Genomic DNA, 27,387 nt, shown 5'->3' on the forward strand with positions numbered 1-27,387 from the left:
TATTACACAATTTGATCGAAGAAACCAATTGGATTGGGGCAAAAAAAAATCAAAATAAAATAATAATCTTTGAAAAGGATTTATCTATGCCACAACACAAATACGTTGAACATACATCCTTCTAGCCCTTTTTTTTTCTTTTTCTTTTTATCTTTAACCGCTTTGATTAGCCACGTTAGAATAGGGACTATATATCTCATAGCGGAGCCAAATCGACCGAGCGTGTGATTCGAATCAGCCTCCAATGATACCTCCATTCAAAATTTTAAAAAAAAGGAAAGGATGAAAGAATAAGTTTGTCGTTTTGGTGAGGAAGCGCGATATTTATAAAACATAATTTTTTTATACCCCCCCCACCCTTCTCCCCTCTTAGCACCGAAGAGAATGAGAGAAATAACAAGCAAACCAAAATTTATTGTATACACGTATAGATATAGATGTAAATAAATAAAGTGGAAATAGAGAATGAAGGATAAAAAGAAATGAAATGTAAGGAAAAACAAAAATAAAAGGAGAGAGAAAGAGAAGGAAAGAAAAAGAAAAAAAGAAATAACCTCAACGGTTTTTGGCTGGCGTGTTTTTGAGGGGAAAAAAAAAGACCCTTGCTTACCGATGACCTGGAACAGGAATTTACCGGTGTCAGCTGTAGATCATCCTTCAAGGTATTTTTAAATGTAATGTTGGCGTAACAACGAACCAGGGTCATATAGCAACAAAAGAGACCTGGCATTAAGTGCAGCAACTTTTATTTTCTGTGCAGAATTCCAGACGTCAAGTCGACCGTCGGATTCATTCGGGTTTCAGAAGGGAAAACACGACGAACCTGAATCCAACTAACACACAAGCAAATCCGATGCAACCTTTTATTATTTCTTGCCGGGATCCACTTTGACAAACCGGTTTCTTTCTTTTTTTCCTTTTTTTTTGTATTCAAACTGCTGGATAATCGAACTCACCTCGAATGTAAAGCCGACGGGCAAAGTGTGCTCTAATTGCAGACGATATTTGATATCCTCGTGATATGGGATCTTATTCTCTTCATTTTTCAAACTCCTCTAGCTATTTTTGAAAAAAAAAAAAAGGAGAATGGAAATCCAATCCCTAAATTGTGTGGCCATCATTAGTCGAACGAATGATAAATGTTATTTATTTTTAGGGGGGAGGGGGAGATTGTTCTTTGTTTGACGAAATTGCTTGCATTAGCAAAGAGTCCGACAACGCAGTTCGGTCTTTTACGGTTGATTAGTTGGAAGAATATTCAAATCACGTGCAGGAATACATTTTAATAACTTAATATGCAACAGTGAATGCCGCTTTGCGAGCGTGAATAAGAAGCCGATAAGCAGACTTTTTTTTTTTTCATAAACTATGTCAGGGAAAAAACTTATTTGTGTTCACTCGAAGCCAAAAGATGGCGTAGGAAATAGGGATTGATTAATGGTTTTGCAAGAGACGTCCGCACCATGGAGACAAGGCGCTGCTGACTGTATGTGTACATACACACAAATAAATGAATAATTCGGGACTTGCGAGACCAACAGTCGAACACACCTTCTCTTTTCCTCCCGATAAAGAAGTGTTGCAACCTGTGCTGGTGACCGTGACTCTCAACCGTTACGTGGCTTTTCTAAATAACGGCGGGCTTTAAAGGAGTATAGCTTTTCTGCTAAGTAATAATAGCAATGCCAGACCCTGGAAATTCGCAGCCGTCATCGGTTTCCCGAAAGCCATCAAGTGAGTAGTTATATCTTGTATATTATTTTCCACAATATCCGTATTGGTTCATGAGCACGGGAAGGTAATCTTTTATCCCACTTTAGATAGTGCTTTTAAACAGCAACGATTACCAGCTTGGCAGCCTATCTTAACTGCCGGGACAGTTCTGCCTACTTTCTTCATTATAGGTGTTGCATTCATCCCGATTGGTATTGGCTTGCTTCATTTTTCCAATAATGTAAATAACCTTACAATATTTCTATTCAGTCAAAGTGTTACACTTACACTTATTAATGATTTTAGGTAAAAGAGTTTGTCTATGACTACACAGACTGCATTAGCCAAGAAAACACAAACCAAACATGTGCCAAAAGTCTGGAATTAGACATCACCAAAAACTGCAGTTGTATCCTGCCTGTTAATTTGACTGAAACCTATGATGTAAGTTTGCCTGTGTAGATTGCTCTTTATAGATATAACTCTGAAGTTTGTTTACACTAGGGAGATGTATACATCTATTATGGCTTGAGTAATTTCTACCAAAATCATCGGCGCTATGTCAAGTCCAGAGATGATCACCAACTGTTGGGTGCCCTGGGTCCTGTCTCCAATGAATGTGATCCTTTTGCCCGCTATCCTGATCCCAACAACCCATCCATCACCAAGCAAGTGGTACCTTGTGGTGCTATAGCTAACAGTATTTTTAATGGTATTCCCAATAATTTGGTATCTGGAGATGCAAACTGGTCTGATGTTTAAATGGATCCCTTGGTTAGATACCTTGAAGCTGCATAGAGAAGATGGGCAACTTGTTCCCGTCCTTAACACTGGCATTGCCTGGCCTTCCGACAAACAAATGAAATTCAGGAACCCTCCAAATAGCAACACCAACTTGAGTGAAGGTAAGGTGAAGGGTCTTTGCAATGTTCCGCCTGTTGTTGTCTGATTTATTACTATCCTATTTCCCTCACTGCAACAGTGTACAAGGATTACATCAAACCCCAAAATTGGAGAAAAAACATCTGGGAACTAGATCCTTCTAATCCTGAAAACAACGGCTTGCAGAACGAAGATTTAATTGTTTGGATGAGAACGGCTGCCTTACCGACATTCCGTAAGTTGTATCGTCGCCTGAACCGCACTGCCGAAGGTTACAATTCCGGACTTAAAGCTGGCAACTACGTTCTCACTGTAGAATATAGTAAGTATGCTCACGCGTAGGATCTCGTAAATTGTATTGTTCTTTCATGTGTTCAGTGCTTCTCGCAAAATTGAACAAAGCTTAATTTTATTTGAATATTTTTTCTTTAGATTATCCAGTGAAATCCTTTGCCGGTAGTAAGCGAATCATAATTTCGACAACTTCGTTGCTTGGTGGCAAAAACCCTTTCCTCGGCATCGGTTACATTGTGGTGGGTTGCATCGTTCTTCTCCTCGGCATCGTTTTTCTCATCATTCACATAAAGTGTGGTAAAAGGTACGAATGTGTGCTATGTTTTAAAACTTTTATTTTACTATCGTTGTTTGTATATCACTGTTTCACTCTTTTGCTGTGCTAAGCTGTTACGTAGTGAAGGATGTAGAGAATGATACTCTCCGTGACGTCTTAGAACATTAACGGCTTTCGAACCGTGTCGAATTGACATAATGCTGTTCTTGTATTTTCTTTTTTCAGTACTAGTGAAATGACCAGCGTCACTCCCCGTTCGCCGTACCAATGAAATGCGTCAGATGTAAGGAAGAGAATTTCACTAATGGCTGTCATCTTGAGATGGGAACTACTGAAACTGGGGCGATCGCAGCGTTTTCCCTGCTAGTCTTAATTTTGTGTGTGGCTGATTTCAACATTGTTTGTGTACCTTTTCCTTCTAGCTGTAACGATACGTCTTTATCTTCGTCCACCTACAAAACCTTTTACACAACCTGCAATTTTGACGGAAATAACCAGAAATCCAATCTCTGGAAATAACTAAAGGAAAAAGATGATATGCGTGGTGGGGTATGTACATCTTACCTTTCCGGTGAAAACATCGGTTTCTGTTTCTGTATTTATGTATCTTTAATAAAATATTAAATTCGAAGTTTTGTTTCTTGCATCGGAGGATTGGCAAGCAAGAGCTTTTTAGGAAATGTGTTCGCGAAGGATTATAAATCGTTGTTCATTGTATGTACAGGGATAACTGACGTCGGATGTTTGGTGGATAAGTGTTGTTTTCAATTTCGTTCTTCAGTATTCGTAACCATTACAGCATTTTTGAATAAAATTTTTTAGCACGTTAAGAATACACTATCTAAAGATCCTGTGCTTCATTTAAGTTTATCTCTGTGATACCTCGTGAAATAATGAGAACGGTAAATAATTTTTCTGTGAAAAACGAAAGATATTTTTCACACGAATGAGGCGGTAAAATAGGAATACGTGAAAATAATGCCATTTTCTGGTTTCATTTCTTTTGCCATTTTTTATTATTGTGATTGGATGGGGTGGTAACAACCCCATCCTAGATCAAAATAATGTCTCAAATTTGGCTTTATTTATTTCGGAGAAAATTCGAATTTGTGGTCTAGTTTAGAATACTACAAACAAAGCTTTTAATTTTTTTATGAGGAATTTTATTTTAAAGTAATTTTTAAAGTAGAGAAAGTAGACAAAAAATTTTTTCTTGAGAGTGGAGCAGTGGAACAGAAATTTTGGCGTTGTGCGCGGCTATGTAAATTATAGCAAACACAGGTATATGAAAAGGAAATTGGATGCCATCGTCGATTAGAATGATTTGTTATAGTTTTAAGTTTCTGTCAAGACTAAGCTGCCCAGCAGTCAGCATAACATTCGAGTGGGGCACATGCCCCACTTGAATGTTACTTTATACCTTTAAGGCACTTGCTCGAGAAAAACGATACGTTCATTAACTAAATCAGCACGTCTTTAACAAAATCCCGTGTTCTGTCAAAAAGCCTTAATTGAGTAAGTGAACTCATTTGTCTGCTCAGTCTTTACTTGAGACCCAACACATCCTTGTGCACCTGTTGCCTTAAAAACACTCCAGGACGTAGTACGTAAGTTATGCCAATATTAGAATGGCCTAATGGCTTCCGTTTTTAGAATATGTCAATTTCTATTTTAGAAAAAATCCTCAATATTTGGTAACACTTTTACGATATACTTTTACAATAAAGTAATAGTTTTTTACAAATATCGGTAATTAAAACTATACCTCTTATTGTTTATCTCAGAAAACACTAGCCTACCTAAATTTAACAAAGACCTACAGCTACCTATTTTTAGAAAAGCATATGCCTGTTTCATGGTATGTTACCTAAAATTAAGTAGTTTTAACTACATACCAGTTAGTTAAGGTATTTGTGGATTTTGGAAACCTACGTTTATAATTTTTCGGGTGTTGATTTTGTTTATATGCGTATTTTCTAAATATTCAATAAAAACGTCAATTTAACTTGAAGCAGTTTAAAACAAAACTGTAGCTTTAAAATCGTGTGCTTCAGAAAATAAACGCTTCAAAGGTCTCTTATACTATAAAAATCTATTTTTAAATTTCCCTTTTTCCCTAATTATTTTAGGGGGAAGTCATGGCGAACGATATCTTCTTTTTGAGCCTAGCTCTTTTTGTGTCTCTGTCAATTGTGAACTGTGAAGTCAAAGAAAGTCTATTTAGCACTTTTTCCGAAAAATCCTTTCGAAATGACAAGTCTTGCATAGATCAAGTCCATGACAAACTTTCCGAATTTCTGCTGACCATTGAAGGCCCCGAAAAAGCGAATCGTGTACGTATATAGAGAAAGGGGTTTAATTTTACTTTAATTCAAGCACCTGACTACTTGCCAATTATCTCGATTTTTTCTTAGACCTCGATTCATGGTATTGGAAAAGATGCACAAGAAATAATCAATAAAGTGAGGAACACAATTTTTTTCTGTGGCGTAATACTTTTCATTTAAATGTTCTGTTTACCTCTTAGATAGTAAATGGAACGATGTATAACTGCAATGGAATTTCGCTTGAAATTGCACCGTTCGTCGTTACACACGTAATTACAATTTTTGAATTGAGAACTAAACTGTTAAGTATCAAAGTAATTTATTCTACGGCTCGTTCATGTTTTACTTATACTTACACAGTTGCACAAAGATGGACGAAATTTTTATGTTGAACAGCTGACAATTCAAAAAATTTTAATAAAGGTAATGTTTCCTTTGAACTTAGAACATTGTAGCCATCGAAGTGAATGCTATAACCGTCTTCATTGTTTTCTAGCCCATCTTAATTTTAAATCAAACTGACGTCAGGGAAATTCCAATTCTTGAGGCTAGAATCAACGAAACGATGCAAGACATACGGAGAATCGAAAAAGCCAATGAAAAGCAATCGAAAGAGTTGGATGAACTTGAAATTGAAATAATAAAGCTGGAAAAAGAGTTACGAAACGTGACCGCAGAGCGTGATGTTCAAGCAGCTGAGGGACTAGTACATCACAATGCTTTCCATGAAGTCAACAACGTGTTGCTGATTGAGAAGAAAAAATACAACGAATTAAAGGGTACAGTTGATTACATTGTTCAGAACGCTTGTAGATGTCGGACTTGTAGAATTAACCAAAATTCGGATTGGACCATTTTTTTGGCTTCCAGATTTACTTAAAATGTTGCACATTAACCGATGTGCACACAAAGTTTGTGTTTTTGTTTTTTATACCGTTGTGTGCTGCATTGATCTATTGTTATGCGCTTTTTACACGAGGCGACGACCTCTCATATGTAAATGAACGGCCTTTGTTGTATTCTGTCGGTGCAAGAAAAAGATGTGGGCCTCTGATCAAATGTCTTGTATGTTTCAATCTTATACACATAATGTTTTAAGCCGTAAATCACATAGGAAATACGAGGTTCTGAATTTAATTGTTTCAAAGGCAAAAATACTTTCTCACTAGCCATTGAAGTATTTATATTCTATTGCGTTTAGGCCGAACGCAAAATAGAACCAGCACAGATGTAATATGTTGATGTTGTTAGAGCTCCTACGGTATGATTGTGGCAGAATTTGGAATAATATTCGGCCTCAACTCACCAGCACTCTAATCACTATAGAGAGAGTAAATGCATGGATCGGCACTATTAACGCTAGAAAATGTGTGCTTAATTTGAAAATCTTGCGAAACGTGTGCCCTCTAAAAATATATATAGAAAATTTATGTTTCAAATATATGATTATGAATAGAAAATTTTTTATTTTATTATTTGCGTGTATTTTCTGGAAAGTTTGGACGGAGCTACACACTCCAGATTTCATAGATCCCCGCGTTTCCTCAGTGTATCAGCTGATAGTTATTGGGGGCCAGCGCCACCAGTGTTTAATATTTAAAAATCCCTATTGCCTTCTTGTTACAAGTGGCTATAAATTCTTTTACAAATGAAGACATGTTAGGCAGGGCTCGGCCCCAATTACCCGAGAACCAGCTTACTACTGGAATGTACTGGCACGACAAACATAAAATTAGCTTTTTTAATTTTTTTTTTTTTTGCTTAGCGCCAGTACCTGTAGTAAGCTGGTTCTCGGGTAATCGAGGCCGAGCCTAGCCTTAGGCTAGATCATAGGTGGCGCTATTTTCACTTAAATTGAAATTTTTTCCACTGTCAGCTGCCACTGGTTTCGCTTATTCTTTGTTTATTCCCTTCATGGCCTCATCGCATCACAGAAAAAGAATTTTCCATGAGGGAGTGAGGGACTAGCCGGCCCCGGCAACTTGATATTACAACCAACACTATTAAGTCAGTTATTATTTTTATGGAATGAATAATATGATCGAGCTGTGTTATTGTAACGGATCTGTTTTGGTCTGGAATGTAGAAGGTGATAATAAATTTGCCACAATTATTATTTCAAAGTTATAGCATGCATTCAAATCACGCTTTCTTTAATACAAAGATGCCCACAGATTACGGTCCGAACACAGAATAGTTGGGAATTTTATTGGTTGCTTACCTTCTTTACCAAGACAGGATCAGATGCTAGGTTTACCAATGGAATTAATGACAGAGGAGGTTTTCCATTTAGTTACAAGAGGAATAGTGAAAATTGTTGAATTCAAACAACTGTACCATCCCGCTGAGGAACAACATAAGCAGAAAAGAGATGATATGCATAAAGCTAGCTTTTCTGACCAGGAAATCAGCTTCAAGGAAGAACGTATCAAACAGCTAAAGCAAATGGCAGATAAAATTATTGAGGGCAAGAGAAGAAAAACAAATGGCATTGTAGATGGGGACTTGGTACTGCAAGAAGAAATAAAAAAAATCCCCAAAATGTCTGAAGATTTAATGATGATTCAAATTTTTACAAGTAAACCCTAATGCTTGCAAGCACTTTCTCTACTAATAATTTCATCAGTGAATATAATGTAGCATCTCCCTTTCTATTGTTACAGGACCATTCTGGAAATGTCAAGGAGAAGCTGCAGATTATACTATTAATCAAACTCTTAGGTGCAGAGTCTTCAGTGATTTGTGGGAGAAGGGTTATTACATAACAGCTGGTGAGAAATTTGGTGGTGATTTCTTGGTCTATCCTGGAGATCCTTTTAAATTTCATTCACATTATATAGCTGTATGTGTCGATGAACATCAACTTCTAACCCCTTATTTCCTTATTCAAAAAGGTCGTTTGGGAACAAATGTAAAGAAAACAGTTTTGCTGTGTAGTGTGAATGACAATGGTGAAATAATGTATCAATCTTTGAATTGGAATGGAAAATGAGCTCAAGTACAAGAAATGAAAAGACAAGTTTGAATTTTATTTTCTTTGTTTTCAATTTATACTTCATCTTCGTTTGCCAACATGTTGGGAATTCCATCTGTTACAGGAAATTTTCTCCCTGTTTCTGGACATATCAGATCACCATTTATCACTTCAATCTAAATAAGAAATAAACAAAAAGAACAGAATAAAATAATAATTTCTGGGAGAATACAAATTATCATTATTATTATTATTTTTAGAAAATCAATATCTACCTCCATTAGGAAGTGGTGAGCTTTCTTCAAGAATTCTTCATTGTTTTCATAATCATCTACGACAGCAGGGGGTAGATTATCTAAATGCCCCAGCTAGAAAGAAAGAAATTTATATAAAATTACAAAGCACAAAAAAAAGCTGAGGAACACTTTTATTTACATTTTCTGCTGCTTTGCAGAGGGCTGGCCAGTCCACTTTTTGAATCATGCGCGAAATGAATTCTGGGTTGAATTCGACTTCATTTACTTTAACTTCTTTGGCCTGTGTATGACACCATGATCAAAACAACACAAATCTATGATTACTTGAAAAAATCGTACTTACAACAATTCCTAGTGGGTATCCAACTGTTACGCCTTTTAAACATTTAGAAGTTAGTATGTTGTGGGTTAAAAGCTTCATCTTTAATGTCTTAAATTCTAACGATATTGACAGTGGTGCAGACAGAACCCACGTGTATACCAAAACAAGCGGCTGCTCTGGTTGCTCCCCGACTCACTTTTCCCCTGCATATTGGAAGTTGATTATGTAATATTTTTGTATGAACGCCTGATTTCTATTTAATCCTTTAATGTAAATAGAACTAAAAAATATACGTTTTACTGAAAGCAATAAACAATTCTCTTCTTCATCACCATTTCATCAATCACTGTTTTGAAAGTTGGCAATCAAGCAACAGCGACGCAATACAAATTTTACTGGCAACGTCCTAGTCTTGCTGGTTAATGTCTTTTCTTTTCATTGGTCTTGTCTCTGCCTTAACATGTCAGCCGCTACAGGGTAAGTTGAATATTTTCATCTCGAAAAATCTAATTCATCGACCAATATTTGTCGAAACCGAGAACTGTTTTGCAAAGCTAGTTATTTAAAATATCCGATTCGCCTCAGTGTACGTTGTTTTATAGTGCGAATTTAACTTGGAACAAGTTTCAGTTCAGTTGGATATAGCGAGTGTTGTTGCAGAGTAGTAGACATGTGCAGAATGCCATCTTGGTGGACCAGTTGCTGATCATTTCAATTTTGATTCAATTAGGAAAGTCCCGGCCAAGGTGGTCCCACCGCCACAACCATCTAAATCTAAGTTGCCAGCTGTCCCCGAATCCCTGTTGAAGCGCAGGAAGAAGCAAAAGGCCGAACGTACCAAGAGGCTTGAACAAGCGTTGAACGTAAGTGCCTTGTACCTTCAGCGATACCACAGGTCTATTAACTACATTTTCCCGATTACAGTATCTTAAGGCTCGCCGTGCAAGACGTGTGGAGATCTTCAAACGTGCTGAGAAGTACATCAAAGAATACAGGACAAAGGAAAGGGATGAAATCAGGTTGGCTCGTCAAGCCAAAAAGGCAGGAAACTTCTATGTTCCAGCCCAATCCAAATTAGCCTTTGTCATTCGTATCCGAGGGTAATTTGTGTTTAAACCTGTCAACTTTTCCCTTGTGCTAAAAGTTCATAATCCTTTAGTGTCAATCAAGTTGCCCCTAAAGTCCGCAAGACCCTTCAGCTGTTCAGGCTTCGACAGATCAACAATGGTGTCTTTGTCAAACTTAACAAGGTACAGTGAAATACTTAATCATGCCCATTAATTGTAAATGATGACACCCAATTTTTGAAGACAAATGAAACAAAATCCATTTTGTTCACCTTGGAGATCTGAAGCAATTATTACCGAAAGTGCATTGTTGTTGGGCATCAGAAATTAAAACCCTAATTTTCTATAGGCCACCTTGAACATGTTGCGCATTTGCGAGCCCTACATCACTTGGGGCTACCCCAATCTGAAGAGCGTTCGCGATTTGATCTATAAACGTGGTTTCGCCAAGGCACGCGGTCGTCGCATTCCGCTTACCAGCAACGATATCATCGAACGAAAGCTCGGTATGGGTTTCATTTTGGTCTTAGACGTAGATTGGCTGCTGGTGCAATTCGAATGCTCTGAATACTGAAATACTTAATATTTCAGGCTCAGGAAACATTATCTGTATGGAAGATTTGGTCCACACGATCTTCAGCGTCGGCGGCCACTTCAAACACGCCTCCAACTTCCTTTGGCCATTCAAGGTATTTGCTTATTCACGTTATATAAGTTAAATGACAGTGTACAAATTGATGTGGCGTTACCCGTTGTATCGTGCACTTGCTTTACTGTCAAAGAAAAGCGTTCGTAGTATATCCTTCGCCTTGTCTGGTTCTATAGACTTGGGGAGTGGAAAGCTGCGCTACAGTCCACCAATACTTAATTTAATGTGTTGTGTTTTAGTACTGGATTTTAAAACGTAATTTTCTTTCATAGTTGAACACACCCACCGGTGGCTGGCGCAAGAAGACGAACCATTACGTTGAGGGTGGTGATTTCGGTAATCGCGAGGAGAAGATCAATGAACTCCTTCGCCGAATGATTTAAATGCTAGATAATGGTGTCCTTTGGTCATGGCATGTTAAATACAAACGTCGTGACTCGAAAAATCGGTTTTCATAGTATTTGACATTAGTATCTGACGCTCTGTTCCTCCAACAACAAGGAAACAGAATCCTTACGTAGAAAATCTGGAGTAAGAATCCCTTGAGCACTCGTGTATACCTGTTTTGTGACATGAAATCCTTGGCTTAAAGAACGAAAGGCGGAAGGGAGTAGGGGCAGGTTTGTAGTTATATAGCAATCTCGTAGATGGCCGTTGCATCGAGGCTCGGTACGTTACTGTGGTTACGACTAGGCAAGCAATTTATTGTTTTTATTACTAGTTTCGTCTTAGTGATTGAGATTTACGAGAAGAGACGACCGTCACTGTTACAATTGTTAGGCTATTAGGAGATGGTGAGAATCAATAAAGTCTTACTGTGTGGGGCCAAACAGATAGGGAAAAGTGCAATTCTGGAACAGTTGATTTACGGACACGTCACAAAAGATTCGGTACATACAGAGCACCATTTCTAAATAGCAAATACTCAACTATCCTTTAATTAAATAAATGAATTGTTTCCTATATTGTAGATTTTTCACCCTACGATAGAAGATACATATGAATGTCATGTTGACACAGATAGAGGAGTGAAGGAGCTCATCCGATTCTATGATTTGGGTGGAATCACTTCCAAAAACAAAGAAGTTCCCCGTCATTATTTTAATGTTGCAGATGCCTATATCCTAGTGTATGGCATAAATAGCCACGAGTCTTTTCTGATTATGGACTCTTTGAAAAAAGAAATTGACAGGAACAAGGAGAAGAAAGATGCAGTGATGATTGTCTTGGGAAACAAGCTGGATTTGGTTGAAGAAAGACAAGTTGATTACTCTCAAGCTTCTTTATGGGCTGCAAAAGAACGTGTTCGACTGTTTGAGATTTCAGTTTTTGACCAGCAAACATTGATAGAACCATTTTTGTATCTTTCTTCGAGATTGAATCCACCCCCTCAAAAATCTACTTTTCCTCAGTTAAGCATGGGCATGGGAAGAAGCAAAATTAAAGATTGAATCCTACTATTAAGTTTGTTATGGTGTTATTTTCCTGTTGTGTTTTCAGTATTATAAAAATTTTCCTATTTCTCATATGAAAATCTCAGTTTTGTCTTTGGATAAAAAAAAAAAATACGACGTGCATACTCTGCCGTGTACAAATGAATCAGTAGGCCTACGCCAATTGAGACAAAAAAAAACCTCATTCCTCTTCTTTGTTGCTGCAAAGAAATTGTTTGGGATACACACAGACACAGTGTAAATATATAGCCCATCATGCATGATCTTAAAAAATAATATACACAGTCTTTGAACTGCTGTGCTTGTTGGATTATTTGTCTTTTTAAAATACGGATCGAAATAACATTCGTTATAAATATATACAGTATTTTAAACCAGCTGGTTCCGGCTGCCATACGCTGGATTATGAAAAGAATAACAGCGGATGCCACAAAAAGCGGAAAAAACAAACATGAAATATGAAAAAACAAAATGTATAGAAAAAGGAATGATTATAGATCGTTGATACTGTTCACTACGTGGATAATTCCTCGTCGACCGTGAAACAAAATAAACGACAGCGTCGCACCGCACGATGACAGCGGTAAGAAAGGCAGAAGATGGCGTACAGACTTAATAATCACTTTGCTATTCAAACACGGATATAACGGGGAACGGGAAAATGAACAGACAAACGTATACAGACTTCAGCAATCTCTGCTACTCCTGATTATAAAAGCATCACGTAGGATGTCCATGTTGAAAGTGCAACGAAAAAAAAAATAAATGAAAAAAAAATCATAAAACATTTTAAAACAAAAACTCAATTTTGAAAAAAATAAAAAAAATAAATAAAAATAAAAATAAATAAAAAATAATAATAGGAAGACCGAAGACGAGAGAAGTAATGCATTTTTGGCGCGCCCGGCGACGCTGCTCCCATTCTCCACGCGCCACATTTTCCGCGCCAGTTGACGATCAGCATCCGAGCAGAGAGGTCGCGCCGTTTCATACATCACTCTTCCCCTCATTTTCATCTCTTCTCAAAAAGTTCGACGTTGATACTACTTTCTTCCGACCTGCCACCCATTTTACTTCAACTTTTATTTGTTGATTTGTTTTGTGCCTGGCATTTCTGCAGCCTCGTGATCGGTAAGTCTTTTTTTTCTTTCCACTTCTCTTATTATTGTTGTGATGGTGTTTGGACATTCTTGCGATTGTTTACATCATGTGTTGTACAAAATGTGCGACTTTAGTCGAGGATGACATAGGCAAAGCAAAAACAAGAAGAGGGGGAAAAAAGAAAGAAACTGGGGCGTGTTCAGCAGCAGGTTGGCTGTCTGCTGTTAGTCGAGGGTTAAAAGTCGTTCGTCACGTGGTCAAGCGAATGTTAGCAGTTGCCGGCTGATGCGAATACCAGTCATTTGTTTGCCATTTTGTCACATTTTTTTTCTCTCTCTCTTTTGAAAGCAAGCAAAACATCTCCCCTTAATAGTTTTCAAATAGGAAAAACAAAACACAAGTTTTTTTACGTGTTGTGTTTTCTTTCTTTTTTTGTTGCATGGCTGCAATGTTGCAAAGAACATCCAAGTTTTGCCTGTGGCAGAATGATACATTTAGGCGTTTCGGTCTGGTAGTGATGTCAGAGAGCCCACGAGTAGATTAGGCCTTTTGTATTATGCAAACGGAAAAATAATAACAAAAGTGGATGTGGATGTGTGTGTGTGTGTGTGTGCTCTGGATATTTAATATTGCCTTCTCAAGTCTAGTGGTATTATCTAGTAATAAAAAAGTAAAGCAGCAAGAAAACTGTTACCAGGGACATATGAACAGACAAATAGACAGGCCAGAAAAGAAAGAAAAACACAAATAATGATGCCCTCACTTATTCTTTCAATAGTTATTTTCCTTATTCTCTACAATGTATTGGTCTCCAAAATAAAAATTTGTTAAGTTGACGAACCGGCAGACAATTGACGTTCGGTCTGTTGGAATCATTTTTGTTTCTTCAAAAGCCCAGAAATAACAAAACACAATCGTAGTAGATGGAAGTGTTCATTAAAAATGAACCTAATTTCCCGGTACTATTCGCGCGTGTCACGCACAATTCACGTTGCAACGGAGATCCATGCTCTTGCCCAACCTTTTCTTTCTCGTCACTGTACACACACACGTGTATGCCCAATCTCATTTGCATGGCCCCGTTGGCCACGCTAAATGTAATCCTACCTTACTGGCGTCATCGTCCATTTTTTTCTTGCAGCCTCTTTGGTCCTTGGCGGCCGCCGCGCTTCATCCGCGTTCGCACCAATCACGCGTCTATCAACGCAACGGCAGAACCTTAACGTCATTTCCTGTCGTCCACCCCACTCCTCCCGCCGACTGTTGTAGCGCTTTGAATTCACGTTTTTCCTCCCCCCTCTTTCGCTTTTTTATTTCTTTTTTTTTTGCTCTCTCCCATACCTCGATAACCAGTTAGTTAGGCGTCCAGCCCTGTTCTTAAAAAAAAAAAAAAAACCCGCCCATTTTGCTGGCCTCCCCTACTACTATAGACGGCAAGGCAGTGGTACATCATGAATCTCATTATGCCACGGCGTTAATAATGCATCTAGAACTGCCTGTGTGTGTGTGTGTGTGCAACTATATGGCCGCGAGACAGACATGTAAGAACGCGGGAGAGAAAGGCAAAAGGATTGGGGAACTGAAAATCGTCAATAATTCAATTGGATTCTCTCATTCTCCATTGCCTGCTGCTCCCCTTTTGGTACAGTAGCCGTTTCTGTTATTGATACATGTATATGTATGCTTTCGCTGCAGCGCAAGCATACATCTAGCCAACGACATGCATCTAGAAAATAGATGTAGTTGTACATCGTCCGTTGTTTGATATTAGATATGCGAATTCAGAGAGATTGATAATGAAAATGGTCCAACTCAAGAAGGAGAGGCAAGGAGGCTCGCAACATTCCTTTCATTATTAATCAACAATGCTCATACATAATGCCAAATCGATGAATTATGGAGACACGCTCTTACATTTATGTATGTCTATACGTGGCGCTGCCTTTATCTATATAGCCTATATGTGCAAACTCGAAGCTTTCAGGTCTATAAGACGCCCTGGCCCATTTTGCAATCGCAGAGAAAAGGTTAAATTTGCAATGTCGTCTTGACAGCGTTTACCTCACTTTGAACTAAAGAAATTTTGAACGCCGGGAATTTTCTTGATTTAAATCATTTCCGGATGATAAGCAAATTTGTTTGAATATTTCTATTTTATTCGGAAATTATTAAGACAAATTGCCATCATCTCGATCAGGAAAAATAAGCCCTATCAAAAAATATTATTGGAATATTTATCTCTGTTCACTGATTGGTTTATTGCAGTGTAACATCTGTTGACTGACTTTGCCATTTATCTGCAATAGCCTCGCTTTTGTTCCGTTTTTTTTTTTTTTTCTTGTTTATTTCTTTGACTCGTACCGGCTAACCTGTTGCCGAATGCGTAGCACAAGCGCGTGACACGAGGCCTCTTGCCACAGTTCCGGTTGGGTCCAACAACAAAGTAGGAAACTTATTTCGAATGCAATGGTCGTCTTTATTTTTTCTCCAATTATTAAATACCTTCTCCTTCTCGGAATTTTTAAAACTTGCCCTTCCGACTTCCTATAATCAAAAATACGAGGCTATTTGTACCATCTCAAACGACACTCGTCAACAGCGTCGTCATTTTGTTTTTCTTCTTCAACTTTAAAATGAGGAAAAACAAAAATTTATTTTATCAGTTTGACAAATTTTATAGCGTCTAAAAAAAAGGAGTAAGTTGCGCGCACGCTCCCCCTCCCGCGTTTCGTGTTATCTATTTACATTTGTTATTCGAGTGCGCTTTGTGTTGCATCCGTATTGATTGCTGTGTCGCGCGGGAGGGGCCTCGGGTGCTTTTCCTAACTCGTTCCGTGTTTCCATGTTACATATCTAATATTTCGTATGCATTTATATATATGTGTGTGTAGCTCTTCTGGATATATAGTGCTCACACACACACACATATATATATATATATATACAATAAAAAAGGCCAGACGAGATATATAATATGAATGTATGTAGAGAGACTCAGTTGATAGGGTGGGGTTGGGCGCCGGCGGGATGCCCGTGACGCGCTGTGACAAAATATGACAAGAGGAAGGAAATGGAGTATCTTTTTGTTGTTGTTGTTGATGATAACCCTCCCACCGCCAGTGGGAGGGTGGTCTTTGACTACACCCGCTTGATATTCTATGCTACACACGTAATATTATTCGATATAGAGAATAAAAAGTCGTGCTGGGTCGTGTACAAAGTCTCGAAATAAATGACATCCACGCCCGTTTGACATCACTCTCACCCTTGTCTCTAAAAGAAATAATACAAATGGTTTTTTCGACAGCAAAATAAAATAACTGAACGATATAGAGATGGTGGATAATGTCTCGTCGAGGAGTATCCTTTTTTTTAAAAAAAGGTTACGAATAAAAGTGCGAGCAAAACAAAAATGTGAGGAGCAAACGAGAAAAATAGGAGAGGGGTTAAAGAAAACAGCGACAATCGAATAAAGGCCAACTTTATTTCAACTCGATGCACTCATGAAAAAGAAAAATATATTTTTTGAAACTTGTCATCTTTTTGTTGTCTCCTATCTTTCTCACGATTGCTTTTCCTTTTTGCCCTTGTCAACTTGGATAGCCTATCTACTTACATCTAATACATGTACATGATACGATTTGTAGGAAATATAAATTTTTGCCTTTTTTTTTAATCCGGTCGCGTCCTTTGATAACCGAATGATTTTCTTCCATCTGCATTTTTTTGGGGGGAGGGGGGGTAGATCTTCGTTAGTTGTCAGCATTAACACGTAGAGCAAATAGAGCCATGAACGGAATGACTAATTTGTGAATGGTACGTTTGCCACCAACTTATGGTGAATGTCCAAGTTGAATTGGCGGAGACACACATCGAAAACTAAACTTTTCTCAGTGCGTTCAACTTGATTTAAACGATTTAAACTGAATTCCAGTTTTAATATTTTTTTTTGTTTTCGTACGTTTCAAAATGATAAATTTCGTCCGCTATGCGAATATATGGCGCGTGTTGGCAGTTAATAGTTTGACAAATAACTAGTGACGTGATGAGCATCCGTCACGCGCTTTCATTTGATTTTCTGCGCCTGCAGTTATAAATCATCTTGCTATAGTTTCTGGGGGAGAAAAAACAAAAAATGGTCCTCCCCTTTTCATTTTTCGTTTGCTCTTTTCATTTCCGTAAAATATTTCCCCATGCAAGTCTCGGTTTGTTTTGCTTATTTGCTTGTTCATTTGTTTCGATTTGGGAAATAACAAACAAAAATCCCAAAGATTGCTATTACTTGCAAGATGCGCTGATTTTCGATTGCTTTCTGATCCACTTTGTGCGCTTCTTGTCTCTTCCAATTTTCTGTTTTTATTCTCATTGCCGGAGTTTGAGAGAAGAAGAAGAAGAAGAAAAAAACAAAACAAAACAAAAAAACTTGACAGTGTAGAAAGGGGGGAATAATTCTCATCATTTTGCATATATTCCACTCGCGTTCTATTGCTCTATCTGGTTCTTCTATTATTATTTCTTTTTTTTGTGTTTTGTTTCAACATCTTCTTCCTTGCGCATATTGATTGATTCTCTCCGACTCTTCTATAGTTACTATGTCGATGGTAATTTCCCCCCCTCCGTGTGCCACTTGATTCTCGGCGAAATATTCATGGACTCGAATGGAATAAACGCAAACGGCAGCAAGTCGAAAAATAGAAATCAAGAAAAAGCAGCAAGCGTGCGGGAAGAGTAAAAACTTGAAAGAAGAAAAAAAAATGGTAGTCAAATGAAAAACGAAGAACTTTTTACCCTTTTATTGCGTTATAGGGATTAGAATAGAGCTATACATCCACGCGTAGACATGCATCTAGTGGGTCTATAAACAGTAGCGTACACACAAAAGCGAATGAACAAGAAGATGGGCATAGAAGAGAATTGACTTATTTGGCTTGAGGCGAACTGAACGAGTCCCGACACATTGCAAGTTAATGCTAGTTGATGTTTGTCATGGAAATGAAACTAGAGTTGCACCGGAGCAAGCCTTCCGAGTTCCAGTGCGCTTTATATATTTATTTAAAACGTATTAATATTATTGAATTGCTTTTTTTTTTTTATTGAAACGAACAATTTCATGTCTATTCTCATTTTGCCTCCAATCTGTTGGAAGAGAACGCTTGTTTAAAAAAAAAAAATGTCAACTTTGAATTCGTTTGAAATGAACAACAAGCATTTTTGGCTTTTCCATTCAATCGATTTGATGGGATTCAAGTTATTGTGTACACATTTCGTGATCATATTGCATCTGTCTTTCTCTATTGCACTGAATATTCAAGTCCGACTAGGGCGCAACTCACGAGATTTGAATTTCCCGCCTTTATCTAGCCCGATGTTTGAATCTTGATCGTCCCTTTCAGACATTCACCCACATTCGTGAGAACACCATACACTTTAGACGAGAGAGTGATAATCAAACATGCGATTGTACAGCTAAATAATAGCGCTACCTTTTTGTCAATTCATTACCAGCGCTACGCGAGTATAGCAGTGGGGTAGGTAAAGAGACCCTATAGTTTTGTATACGCAAACGATATACGTCAGAATACCAAAAAACAAACAAAAGGTCCCCCAAAAAGACGACAGACGGACAGAGACGGGTAAAAAAAAGGGGTGGGTAGAAGCAAAGGGTCGAAACTGATTGAAATCGATAGTTTTCCCATCACTTTCCATAAAAAATTCATTGGTGACCCCCGCGTCTCTTTTCAAACTACACTCAACCGCGCGCCAGTTCACAGAATCCAACAACACGAATCGAATTTTCGGCAGCTTTAAATGTCATTTCACTACCTCAAAAAACAGTTGAAATTTCCCTGAATGCATAATTGCTGAACGTACATTTGTAGCTGGGCAGTCAGCAATCAGTTAAGATTTCCAGCTGACTCGTTTCATTAGCCATGCTACGTCACAGATTTTTGGACGTCAGTCAGATGCGGCAGTTTGTACATCGTTCAATTGTTGATGCCCCCTCCCCCATTTTTTTTTAAATAGTCTGCCGGGATTGTGAATAATACACGTAGTAATTTTTAGACTTAACAAGGTAACATGGCGTGCGTGTCCAGTGTGGCAGGGGTTACATGCATGTTATGGAAAGGATTACAAAATACAATAATATGTTAGACCGGTTGAACCGAGTTGCCATGACAGGGTGGGGCTTATATTTTTACACTGGGGGCTTTTTTTTTTCTGTTTTACGTGAATGTTGTCGCCTGGGCAACCCTTTTGTGTATTGGGTTGTTGTAGCCCATTTTTGCCCTTCTGTTTAAAACATGTACAGATGCAGTGCGCGTGTACTGGTATACCCCTTTTTATTTTATTTCATTTTTCGTTTCTCACAACAATATAATTCTCATAGTCTTCTCAATTATTTGTGTGTCTGCTGGCTTTCGATTTCTTTCTTTTCATTTCATATGTACATGAAGGAAAATGCTACATGTGATACGGTTAAGAGAGAGAGAAAAAAAAAGGGGGGGGGGGGGAAATTAATGAATTTTTGATTGACTAACAAAAATGGAGAACAACTCTTTGAGTTACAAGGATTATTCCATGAATGCTTGAAGCGCCTTCGTATTTTTGGAAACGTCAGTTTTATTTGCACGTGTTGTAGATAACATAGCCCCCCTCCCCTTAAAACAAAAGTTTGAGAATCATCTGACTTGATGCATATTCCGTCTGGCGAATATGTTTTGAATGTTTAAGCATTTTACTTTTTCGTGTTTCATTTTGGATAAGATTTTTGTTTTGTTTTGTTTTTTATTTCGCTAGCTATTTGCTTCTATAATAGTTAAATAAAGTATTAATCGAAAGGTTAGACAAAAACTCGTTAACCCAGTGAAAAAAAAAAATCTATTGCTAATTCATCGTTATTATTCAAAAGTTTTATTTGTTTCGTTTTTCATTTCTTTCTTGTTCCGTTCTCGGAATAATTCAAATGACGACATCCGCCTCTGTGGGCCGACGTCCGCGCAATTTCACGAACGTTGCGCTCTCTTTACATTTTCGTTTAAGTATTTTGTCTTTTTTTTCTTCACGGGATTTATAAATATAGTCAAAAAATAAAAAATTTACAGCGTTTCAGAACTATATCAAAAGAGAAGCGAGAGCTATAGCAATGGCGCACATGAGACGAGTTTTTATGATTAGGTTTCGCCTGCCCCACCCTGCCCTCTTCCATATACGTACGCGCATAAATAAATGATAAATAGCGCAGGGTGTATATAATATAAATTACCCGTTACAGTTGCGATGTGCCAGAGTTATTGATTTCAAATCTCCTCCTACCCCTTGCTTTTTTTTTTTTTTAAGTGAGAATTTTAAAGAGTTTTTCTCCGAATTAGAAATAATATACAAAATAATAAAAAGGAAGGCAGCTCGTCAAAAATCTTTTTTTTTTTTTCGTTTGGGGGTTTGTATAAAAGACGCACCATGCAACGACGCCGCGGCGGCTGCGCTTCTTGCCGTCCTCGACGCGCTTGTATAAATAAACGCTTGTTTTATTATTTATATATTTATATACAGACAGACACGCATACATATATATATATATGTGTGTATGTATGTTACTCTCGTCTGTGTGTGTGTGTGTGTGCGCCCAGTCATTTCCTCCCAACCACCTCATCATCATCACCACCACCCAAGCAGCCGAAAAGTCAGCGAACCCCATTTTGTTTGTTGTTTGTACTACTGTATACAACATGAGTATAGAGCGTATATATATATATATATATATACAGTAGACATTTATATACATTTTCTTTTTTTTTCGGGGGGATGCTTTTTAGTATAGGCGTTGTCATCAGCGTTGGCTGTTGTACACAGACTCGTTTTTGAATATTTTTTTTTTTACATTTCTTCCTTCCGTTGTTATCATTTTAACGAATGTTTATTTTTTTTAATTTTTTGGGATTGTTTTTGGGGGGATGGGGGGGGGGTTTCCGGTTTGTCAAAATATCATCCCGCGCTCAATTTGAAATTGTTTTCTCTGTGCTATGGCTGGTTGTTGCATTAATGCAACTTTTCCTTGATTATGATGACCACATCATGTTCTGTCGCAATAAGCGATTTGTAAATTAGCTTTTACTCGTTTATGCCCACAGTCGGACACAAAACAAGTTTTTTAATTCCGTCTGCCATTTTCTTCGGCTTACATCTTGGAAAAAAAAGAAAAGATTTGGCAATTTTTTTTTTCCCCATTGACTTTCATATCACGTACAAGCGCTAGATTACAGCACTCGATCAATGATGGCGGCTGAACCCTGCAGTCATTGAATCTCCCGCTACAGTTCAGAATTCGTTAAAAAGCAGATGAAAAAAAACAAGTTTACCCAAGCTGACGAAACATCGTGTTGGGAAAAGAAAGAAAAAAAAAGGGGGGGGGGAATGACGAAAGGTATGGTGGGGTTTTGGTTGTGAAGAAGAAGAAAAACGCTTCAAGCCAGAAACATAGCGGAGGGAAACAATTTGAGCGGCGGTGGCGGAATGATTCGATTGATTCATTTCTATTCCTCTGATCTCCGCGTATACGATGCGCTAGACGACACGAAATCCCGCACTTTTTTTTTTCCGAATTAATCCGACCGGAGCAAAGAGTGACGCAATGCAATTGGACGAGAGATGCGCGTTGGGTACAAGTAGTTAACCGGCGGCGTTTGGCGACGCCATCAACCCCCCGCCAGCAATTTACATCTTTTTTTTGAAAATAGGAAAAAATATAAAAATAATAATAAAGAATGAAGTGAAAAGGTAATAGATCTTTTCTCGTCGCGTATTTCGTTTTTCATCCAGATTCGATATCTAATTTAACGTCATCTTCGTGTAAGATTGATTCCAGAATTTTTTTTTAAATGCCCGCGGCAATCTTCGCGTGTTTTCTTATTTATTTTGCTTCACCTTATTCGTTTCTTATCAAAATTCGATGATGACGTAGACATTTTATATTTTATTTTTCATCACATCGTGTAAATCTGGAAAAGGAAAGAAATGTCTTTGATTGCGCCTAGCGTCTTGTCTATTAATACCTTTCGATGCTGACGGTAGAAAGCGACAGATCCGCCAAAAGGGGGCCGGAAATGAAGCCATTTCGGACGCTTGCATATCTACAAGAGGCAAAGAAAAACAATTTTGTGTCATTTTTTTCCCCAAAATTAACGACTTGTGCAACAATCAAAAAAATTTTTGTTTGGGGGGAGAGGGGGGATCCGCCTTCACGCGTGCGCGGCCGCACCGAGTCGCACGAATCAGAGATTCAAATTTCCCGCTCTCTCCATTAGGCCAATATATTTTATTTTTCTTGATCTGCCCGTGAAATTGACGGATGTAGCCATTGGCATTTTGTTCGAGTCAACATGAATGCATTTCAATCAACTAGAAGGGGTGGGGAGTTAATCAAGTTCCTGCCCCTTCCATATACCTCCCCAAGATGGCGCCTGAGGAATGCGAGGGAAGGCAGTAGGAACGGACGTCTTTGCAATCACGAGGATTAAAACGGAGGAAATGAAAAACCATCCATATCGCTTCATTAAATACTAATTTGCCACACACCATCCAACACCGATGTCGTGTAGGCCGCCGAAGCGTCCCCGTTAATACTAGACGTCGCATCATTTTAGGCGTCGGAGCGAGTTACTCAAATCTCGAGAAATTCAAAAACTAAATAAAACAAAACAAAAAAAAAAGGCGATGTAAATAGGTAAGCTCAGGTGTTGAGAGACGTTCGTGGTTTTGATTCATGAGAACTGATCCGCTAGATATCATCTCCCCTGTAATCACAATTGCCTTCGACGCTTGGTTAACGCTCATAACACAAATTTGTATCGACCCGATTTTGCGATTTCAACGCTTGCCAGTTAAGGTTGTAAATATCATCGCACGTGTACATGACCAGCCCAAAATTGTCAACAAACCGAAGGCACGTCGAGACAGCCTTTTGCTATGATTTTCTGATAAATATTTACACTGGTTAAAAACAAAAAAAAAAAAAAAAAAAAAAAAAGACGTCACTTCCTGACGACGCCCTTTTTTTTTTTTTCCTTCTTCCTCCCCCTTCTTCCCACTCTGACCGCCGTCGGCTACGTCTTCAGAGATTAGAGAAATCATGATTCACGCTGCTGTGCGCAGCGATGACGTTTGCCTACAACCCTAATATTGATACTAGTAGCCCGGATTAATGTATTTAGAATTAATAATAGCGTCGTTGTTATCGTGATCCACACGAAATTGCAGCAAGCCCCAAGTCACACAACAACTACTTGGTGCCGTCACCAACTCTATTCAAAATTGATTTTTATTTTCCCTTTTTTTTTATTATTTATTTTTTTTTTGTAAAAATCTTCTAGCAAAGAGCTTGATTGACTGCAATATCGATTATAATATGCAAAGAGAACGAGGAGGATGGGGTCAAATTAATATAGGAGGTTCATTTGCCAAAGGGGGAGGGAGAGAGAAAACTCCTATTTACAACTACCAACAGGGTGGATAAAAGGGGGTCGGTGGGCGAAAGGGGATATAATAATTGAAAATGGTCTCTTGCAATCTCGCGCGCTAATTAAACTTGATGAAAACGGAGGTGGGGCGAACGTTGGAGGAAAGCAACCGTTTTTTAAAGGAGAGAGCGCGTTTGTATGGCAACGCCGGGAAAGAAAAAAATACTTTCCCCTCCCAGAAAAGTTTTCTATCGCGTCAATAGGGACGGAGGATGCCGTGAAATGGAAAGCAATTGACTAGGTCAGTGGCGGTTTATTGAATTAAAAATAAAATGAGCCGAAAATGATGTTTCGCTGTATTTAAATTTTGTATTAGCGAACATTTTATAAAAAGGAGCAACGAGAGCTTGACGACGCAATCTTTTTCTCATGCGAAACTACGACTTCCATTTTTCTTTTTATTATTCGCAACAACGTCCCTGGGTCGCCTGGACTCGGGTGTCGTCGGTGAAGGGGCGAGAGACAAAACGTTTGGCCAACGATCGATGGCTCGATAGATATGCAAATCAAGCGTTCTCTTTCAACCCTTTTGTCTGTTTTTCAGCGCAGCATTTGAGAATACTTTTGCGTGAAACGATTCGTTTTGGTTTTTAAATTCTAGTGCTAGCCAGAGATTAAGAGTTTTGACTTTTTTTTTTCAGCTTTTGATTGTATTTTGTATGAAACATTAACGATCAAATGTCTCTAGATGTTTTGATTTGAAAATAGAAATTGACCGCGCTCATGATGATGTTGATTTTTATGGTCGCTAGATGGCTACGCACCCTTTTGCTGGAATCGGAAAATCGGGTAACACATTCTGAGTTCAATAACAAAATTTAAAAAAAAGGAAAAAAAAATGAAAAGAAAAGGCTGGTTGATTAAGTAAAAAAAAAAAAAGAAGAGAGAAGTCGAGATGTAATGAAAAAGTACAAAGCGCTTGGATGTAACGACATTCTGACGATCGTTTCCGGTTACGGGCTCTTCAATCGTGTCTGTTCTTTTGACGTCTTCATTGCGCACCGTCTCTTATAATGCGCATACAACTCGTGTGTGTGTGTGTGTGTGTGTGTGTGTAATAATCCATTTACGGTCGTCTTGCGTGTTCCAGTTAAAGAAAAATCTTCAAGAGACAAAGAATTATCATCTACGAGTATATACCAAATAAAAAGGGCGGAGGAATAAAGTCAAAAATTTATAAAAAGGGAAGAAGCAAATTTTTCTTGTTATTGAATTCTCTCGTGATTTCCACAGTCGACAAGATTTTTAAGAAGAACAAGGAACTCACCTTTTTTTTTTTTCGTACTGATTTTTAATTTTTATTTTTGGGGTATTCAATCATCCGCTTCGACGATGGTGGGCTAGATTTGTGAACAACGGCCGCCGCCTTCTTCTGTTTTTTCTTACCACAGAAAAAGATATGAGGGGCCATTTTTCTTCTGCCCTTATGGGCGTGGAAAGAAGAGAAGCCCTTCAGCCCGGGTCCGTTCGTTAATTCGGTTCATAATTTTCTGTTCAAGATGCGATGCGAAAAAAAAAAAAAAAGAAGAAGAAGAAGGAACGTGTAATTGACGTAACTGGAAACCTCTAAAGCTATCGATGAAAGAATACGAGGGCGCTTCTTCATCTTATTCCATTTTGCTCGAGAAAAAGAACGAAAACGACCGCCATCATGAACACACAAAAAAAGGATTTTTTCATGTTATTGTCTTGTTTTACTTATTCCGTTTTTTTTTATTTATTTATTATTTTCGACTGCGCCGACAGAGGGACAGGAGCATTTGGCAGTTAGGACGAACCATCGTCTGCTTCATAGAAATTAATGGGGAAAGAAATGATTCCGAGAAAACGGGGTGTACACATGTAAAGAAAACGATCAGTGATTGGCGTGTCAGCAAATAAATTCATGACACGTACGAGTTTTTAGCGGACCGCGCCCACATCCCAATGCAAATGGGGTGGACGTCGTTGAATGATTTTGCGGCTTGCGTTGTGGACTTGTCAAACTCGATCTACTTGATTTTTTTTTCTTTCTACAATTGATTAAATCGAACGATGAAGTCATCCGACGCTTTTAAAAAATATTCACATTTTTCTTTTTCACTTAAAAGAAATGAAATAGAGTTCGAGTTCAAAGGTGAAGATGATCTTGTCGAGCGGACGCTCAAGACTACAACATGGTTTCGACGAGCCAAGCAAACCGTCCGATCAAACGAAATAAGAAAATCAGAACATAACAGCGTCGTATTTCATTGGCCACACCAACCCTACACATGACGCGGCCAGGGGTCTGCTTGTGTGTGTGTGTGTAGTAAAGACTGGGTTTCTTCAGCAATGCAACAAGTGTGTTTAGTCAGCTGATAGCCGACGCCCTAATCTCGCGTTGAACTTTGATCAGCAAGATAATCAAAACATATATTTCAAAGCTCTGTGCCCGGCATAAATATATACACATGCAGCACTCGTTGTTATATACATGACTTATGCTAATACTATTTGACTGGCTATGAACTACTGATACGTGAACATAAAGGAGGGGGGGATAAACTTTAAAACTTGCGTTAACACACACACACACACACACACACACGAAAAGGGGTGGGTCGGACGCTTACCAACGTACAAAAAGGAGGGGGAAAAGCAAGTGGAGATGGAATGCGACGCGTCACGGACGCTCATGGCAGCGCCAACCCAACAATAGAAAACGCCCCGAGAAAGCTATTGAACCTTTCTCATCTTTTTTTTCAGATTTGTTCAGTTATTTATATATATTTTTTTAAACACCGTCAGCAGCACAAAGGTGTTGAACTGCCGCGATGATGTTACACACCGTTTTTTTTTCGGTTAGGTTCATTTTCCTTTTTTTTGCCAATGAATGGCGTGTGGGAAACTACGAAAAGAAAATCAGTTCAACACCAACATTCAATTGCTTTCGACAGCCTGCATGTGTGTCAACGGAACCTGTTGTCACTAGCAGACAAGACATTCTAGAAATGTCCTAAAAAAGCGAAAATAAGCGAAATGTTGCCAAATTTTATAAAATGTATTATTCGAACTCGGTAGCCAATGAAAAATCAATTAAAGTTCACTTTTTCGATTTTCGATTGGATTTGTCGTTTCTTTTTTTTCTCTCCCTAGCTGAGTGCCCATGGTGTCGCTTCTCTCAAACAAGTGCGCCAGACGCCACCATTTGGAATGCGTAACGTGTGCGCCGTCAGGTGTGTCAACCCATAGGGGGCAGAGAGACCCCAGTGTGCAGGTGTGTGTGTCCCCTGTATCTTTTCCCCCTTTTTGTGTTCCACTATCCCCTACATCTATAAATGGAGATTCAATCCGATGGGTCTCTCTCTCGCTGGAAATCAAACATTCTTCTCCTTCTTCAGTTCTTCTACTCAAAATGAATGATGACCCCTCCTCCGAAAGAAAAAAGACGCCAACAGATTAACGGTCGTTGAGCCGTCGAACGGTTGCCATGGAGATATTTTTTTGCCATCTCACATGCTACTTTTGACGCTAATGGCGATACCCAGATTTCTTTTTCCTTTTTCTATTCTTGTTTGCAACATACAATATTATT

General features: G+C 38.4%; 7 protein-coding genes across 11 annotated transcripts in view; 6 read left to right on the forward strand and 1 right to left on the reverse strand.

Annotated features, from left to right (window-relative positions):
* The first annotated feature begins 1,484 nt into the window (after positions 1-1,484).
* LOC116916895 (cell cycle control protein 50A) lies at positions 1,485-4,021 on the forward strand. Its single transcript, XM_032922202.2, has 8 exons — positions 1,485-1,734; positions 1,821-1,954; positions 2,020-2,157; positions 2,218-2,425; positions 2,493-2,618; positions 2,696-2,917; positions 3,028-3,193; positions 3,392-4,021. The coding sequence occupies exons 1-8, from the start codon at positions 1,683-1,685 to the stop codon at positions 3,435-3,437; spliced, it is 1,092 nt and encodes a 363-aa protein (XP_032778093.2). The 5' UTR covers positions 1,485-1,682; the 3' UTR covers positions 3,438-4,021.
* Positions 4,022-4,533: 512 nt separating this feature from the next.
* On the forward strand, positions 4,534-6,599 carry LOC116916897. Of its 5 annotated transcripts, none has more exons than XM_045169967.1 (6): positions 4,534-4,681; positions 5,296-5,499; positions 5,581-5,628; positions 5,694-5,762; positions 5,854-5,916; positions 5,990-6,599. In XM_045169967.1, exons 2-6 carry the CDS (start codon positions 5,305-5,307, stop codon positions 6,371-6,373), a joined length of 759 nt encoding a protein of 252 aa, XP_045025902.1. In that variant the 5' UTR covers positions 4,534-4,681; positions 5,296-5,304; the 3' UTR covers positions 6,374-6,599. The 5 variants fall into 5 exon arrangements, with proteins under 5 accessions (XP_045025902.1, XP_045025901.1, XP_045025904.1 ...); XM_045169966.1 differs by having other exon boundaries at positions 4,540-4,773; XM_045169969.1 differs by lacking the exon at positions 4,534-4,681 and adding an exon at positions 4,748-4,766 and having other exon boundaries at positions 5,303-5,499.
* Positions 6,600-7,364: 765 nt separating this feature from the next.
* On the forward strand, positions 7,365-8,512 carry LOC116916898 (tRNA-splicing endonuclease subunit Sen34). The gene is made up of 3 exons (XM_032922204.2): positions 7,365-7,582; positions 7,658-8,071; positions 8,157-8,512. The coding sequence occupies exons 1-3, from the start codon at positions 7,522-7,524 to the stop codon at positions 8,483-8,485; spliced, it is 804 nt and encodes a 267-aa protein (XP_032778095.2). The 5' UTR covers positions 7,365-7,521; the 3' UTR covers positions 8,486-8,512.
* LOC116916900 (multifunctional methyltransferase subunit TRM112-like protein) lies at positions 8,428-9,249 on the reverse strand. The gene is made up of 4 exons (XM_032922206.2): positions 9,068-9,249; positions 8,903-9,004; positions 8,743-8,835; positions 8,428-8,643 (listed from the first exon to the last, which is right to left on the reverse strand). The coding sequence occupies exons 1-4, from the start codon at positions 9,143-9,145 to the stop codon at positions 8,542-8,544; spliced, it is 375 nt and encodes a 124-aa protein (XP_032778097.2). The 5' UTR covers positions 9,146-9,249; the 3' UTR covers positions 8,428-8,541.
* A 122-nt stretch (positions 9,250-9,371) lies between these two features.
* On the forward strand, positions 9,372-11,207 carry LOC116916899 (60S ribosomal protein L7). The gene is made up of 7 exons (XM_032922205.2): positions 9,372-9,523; positions 9,777-9,909; positions 9,971-10,146; positions 10,206-10,296; positions 10,463-10,619; positions 10,705-10,802; positions 11,035-11,207. Exons 1-7 carry the CDS (start codon positions 9,507-9,509, stop codon positions 11,143-11,145), a joined length of 783 nt encoding a protein of 260 aa, XP_032778096.2. The 5' UTR covers positions 9,372-9,506; the 3' UTR covers positions 11,146-11,207.
* A 208-nt stretch (positions 11,208-11,415) lies between these two features.
* On the forward strand, positions 11,416-12,513 carry LOC116916901 (NF-kappa-B inhibitor-interacting Ras-like protein 2). The gene is made up of 2 exons (XM_032922207.2): positions 11,416-11,652; positions 11,734-12,513. Exons 1-2 carry the CDS (start codon positions 11,554-11,556, stop codon positions 12,211-12,213), a joined length of 579 nt encoding a protein of 192 aa, XP_032778098.1. The 5' UTR covers positions 11,416-11,553; the 3' UTR covers positions 12,214-12,513.
* Positions 12,514-13,150: 637 nt separating this feature from the next.
* The window catches only part of LOC116917159 (protein bric-a-brac 1), a 29,691-nt gene continuing 15,454 nt past the window's right edge, over positions 13,151-27,387 (forward strand). Inside the window, exon 1 of the mRNA XM_045169972.1 lies at positions 13,151-13,347. The gene's annotated coding sequence lies outside the window, so the exon portion shown is untranslated. The remainder of the gene's footprint in view (positions 13,348-27,387) is intronic.

Source organism: Daphnia magna, linkage group LG2 (assembly GCF_020631705.1).
Source record: "Daphnia magna isolate NIES linkage group LG2, ASM2063170v1.1, whole genome shotgun sequence".
Classification (NCBI taxonomy): Eukaryota; Metazoa; Arthropoda; class Branchiopoda; order Diplostraca; family Daphniidae; genus Daphnia; species Daphnia magna.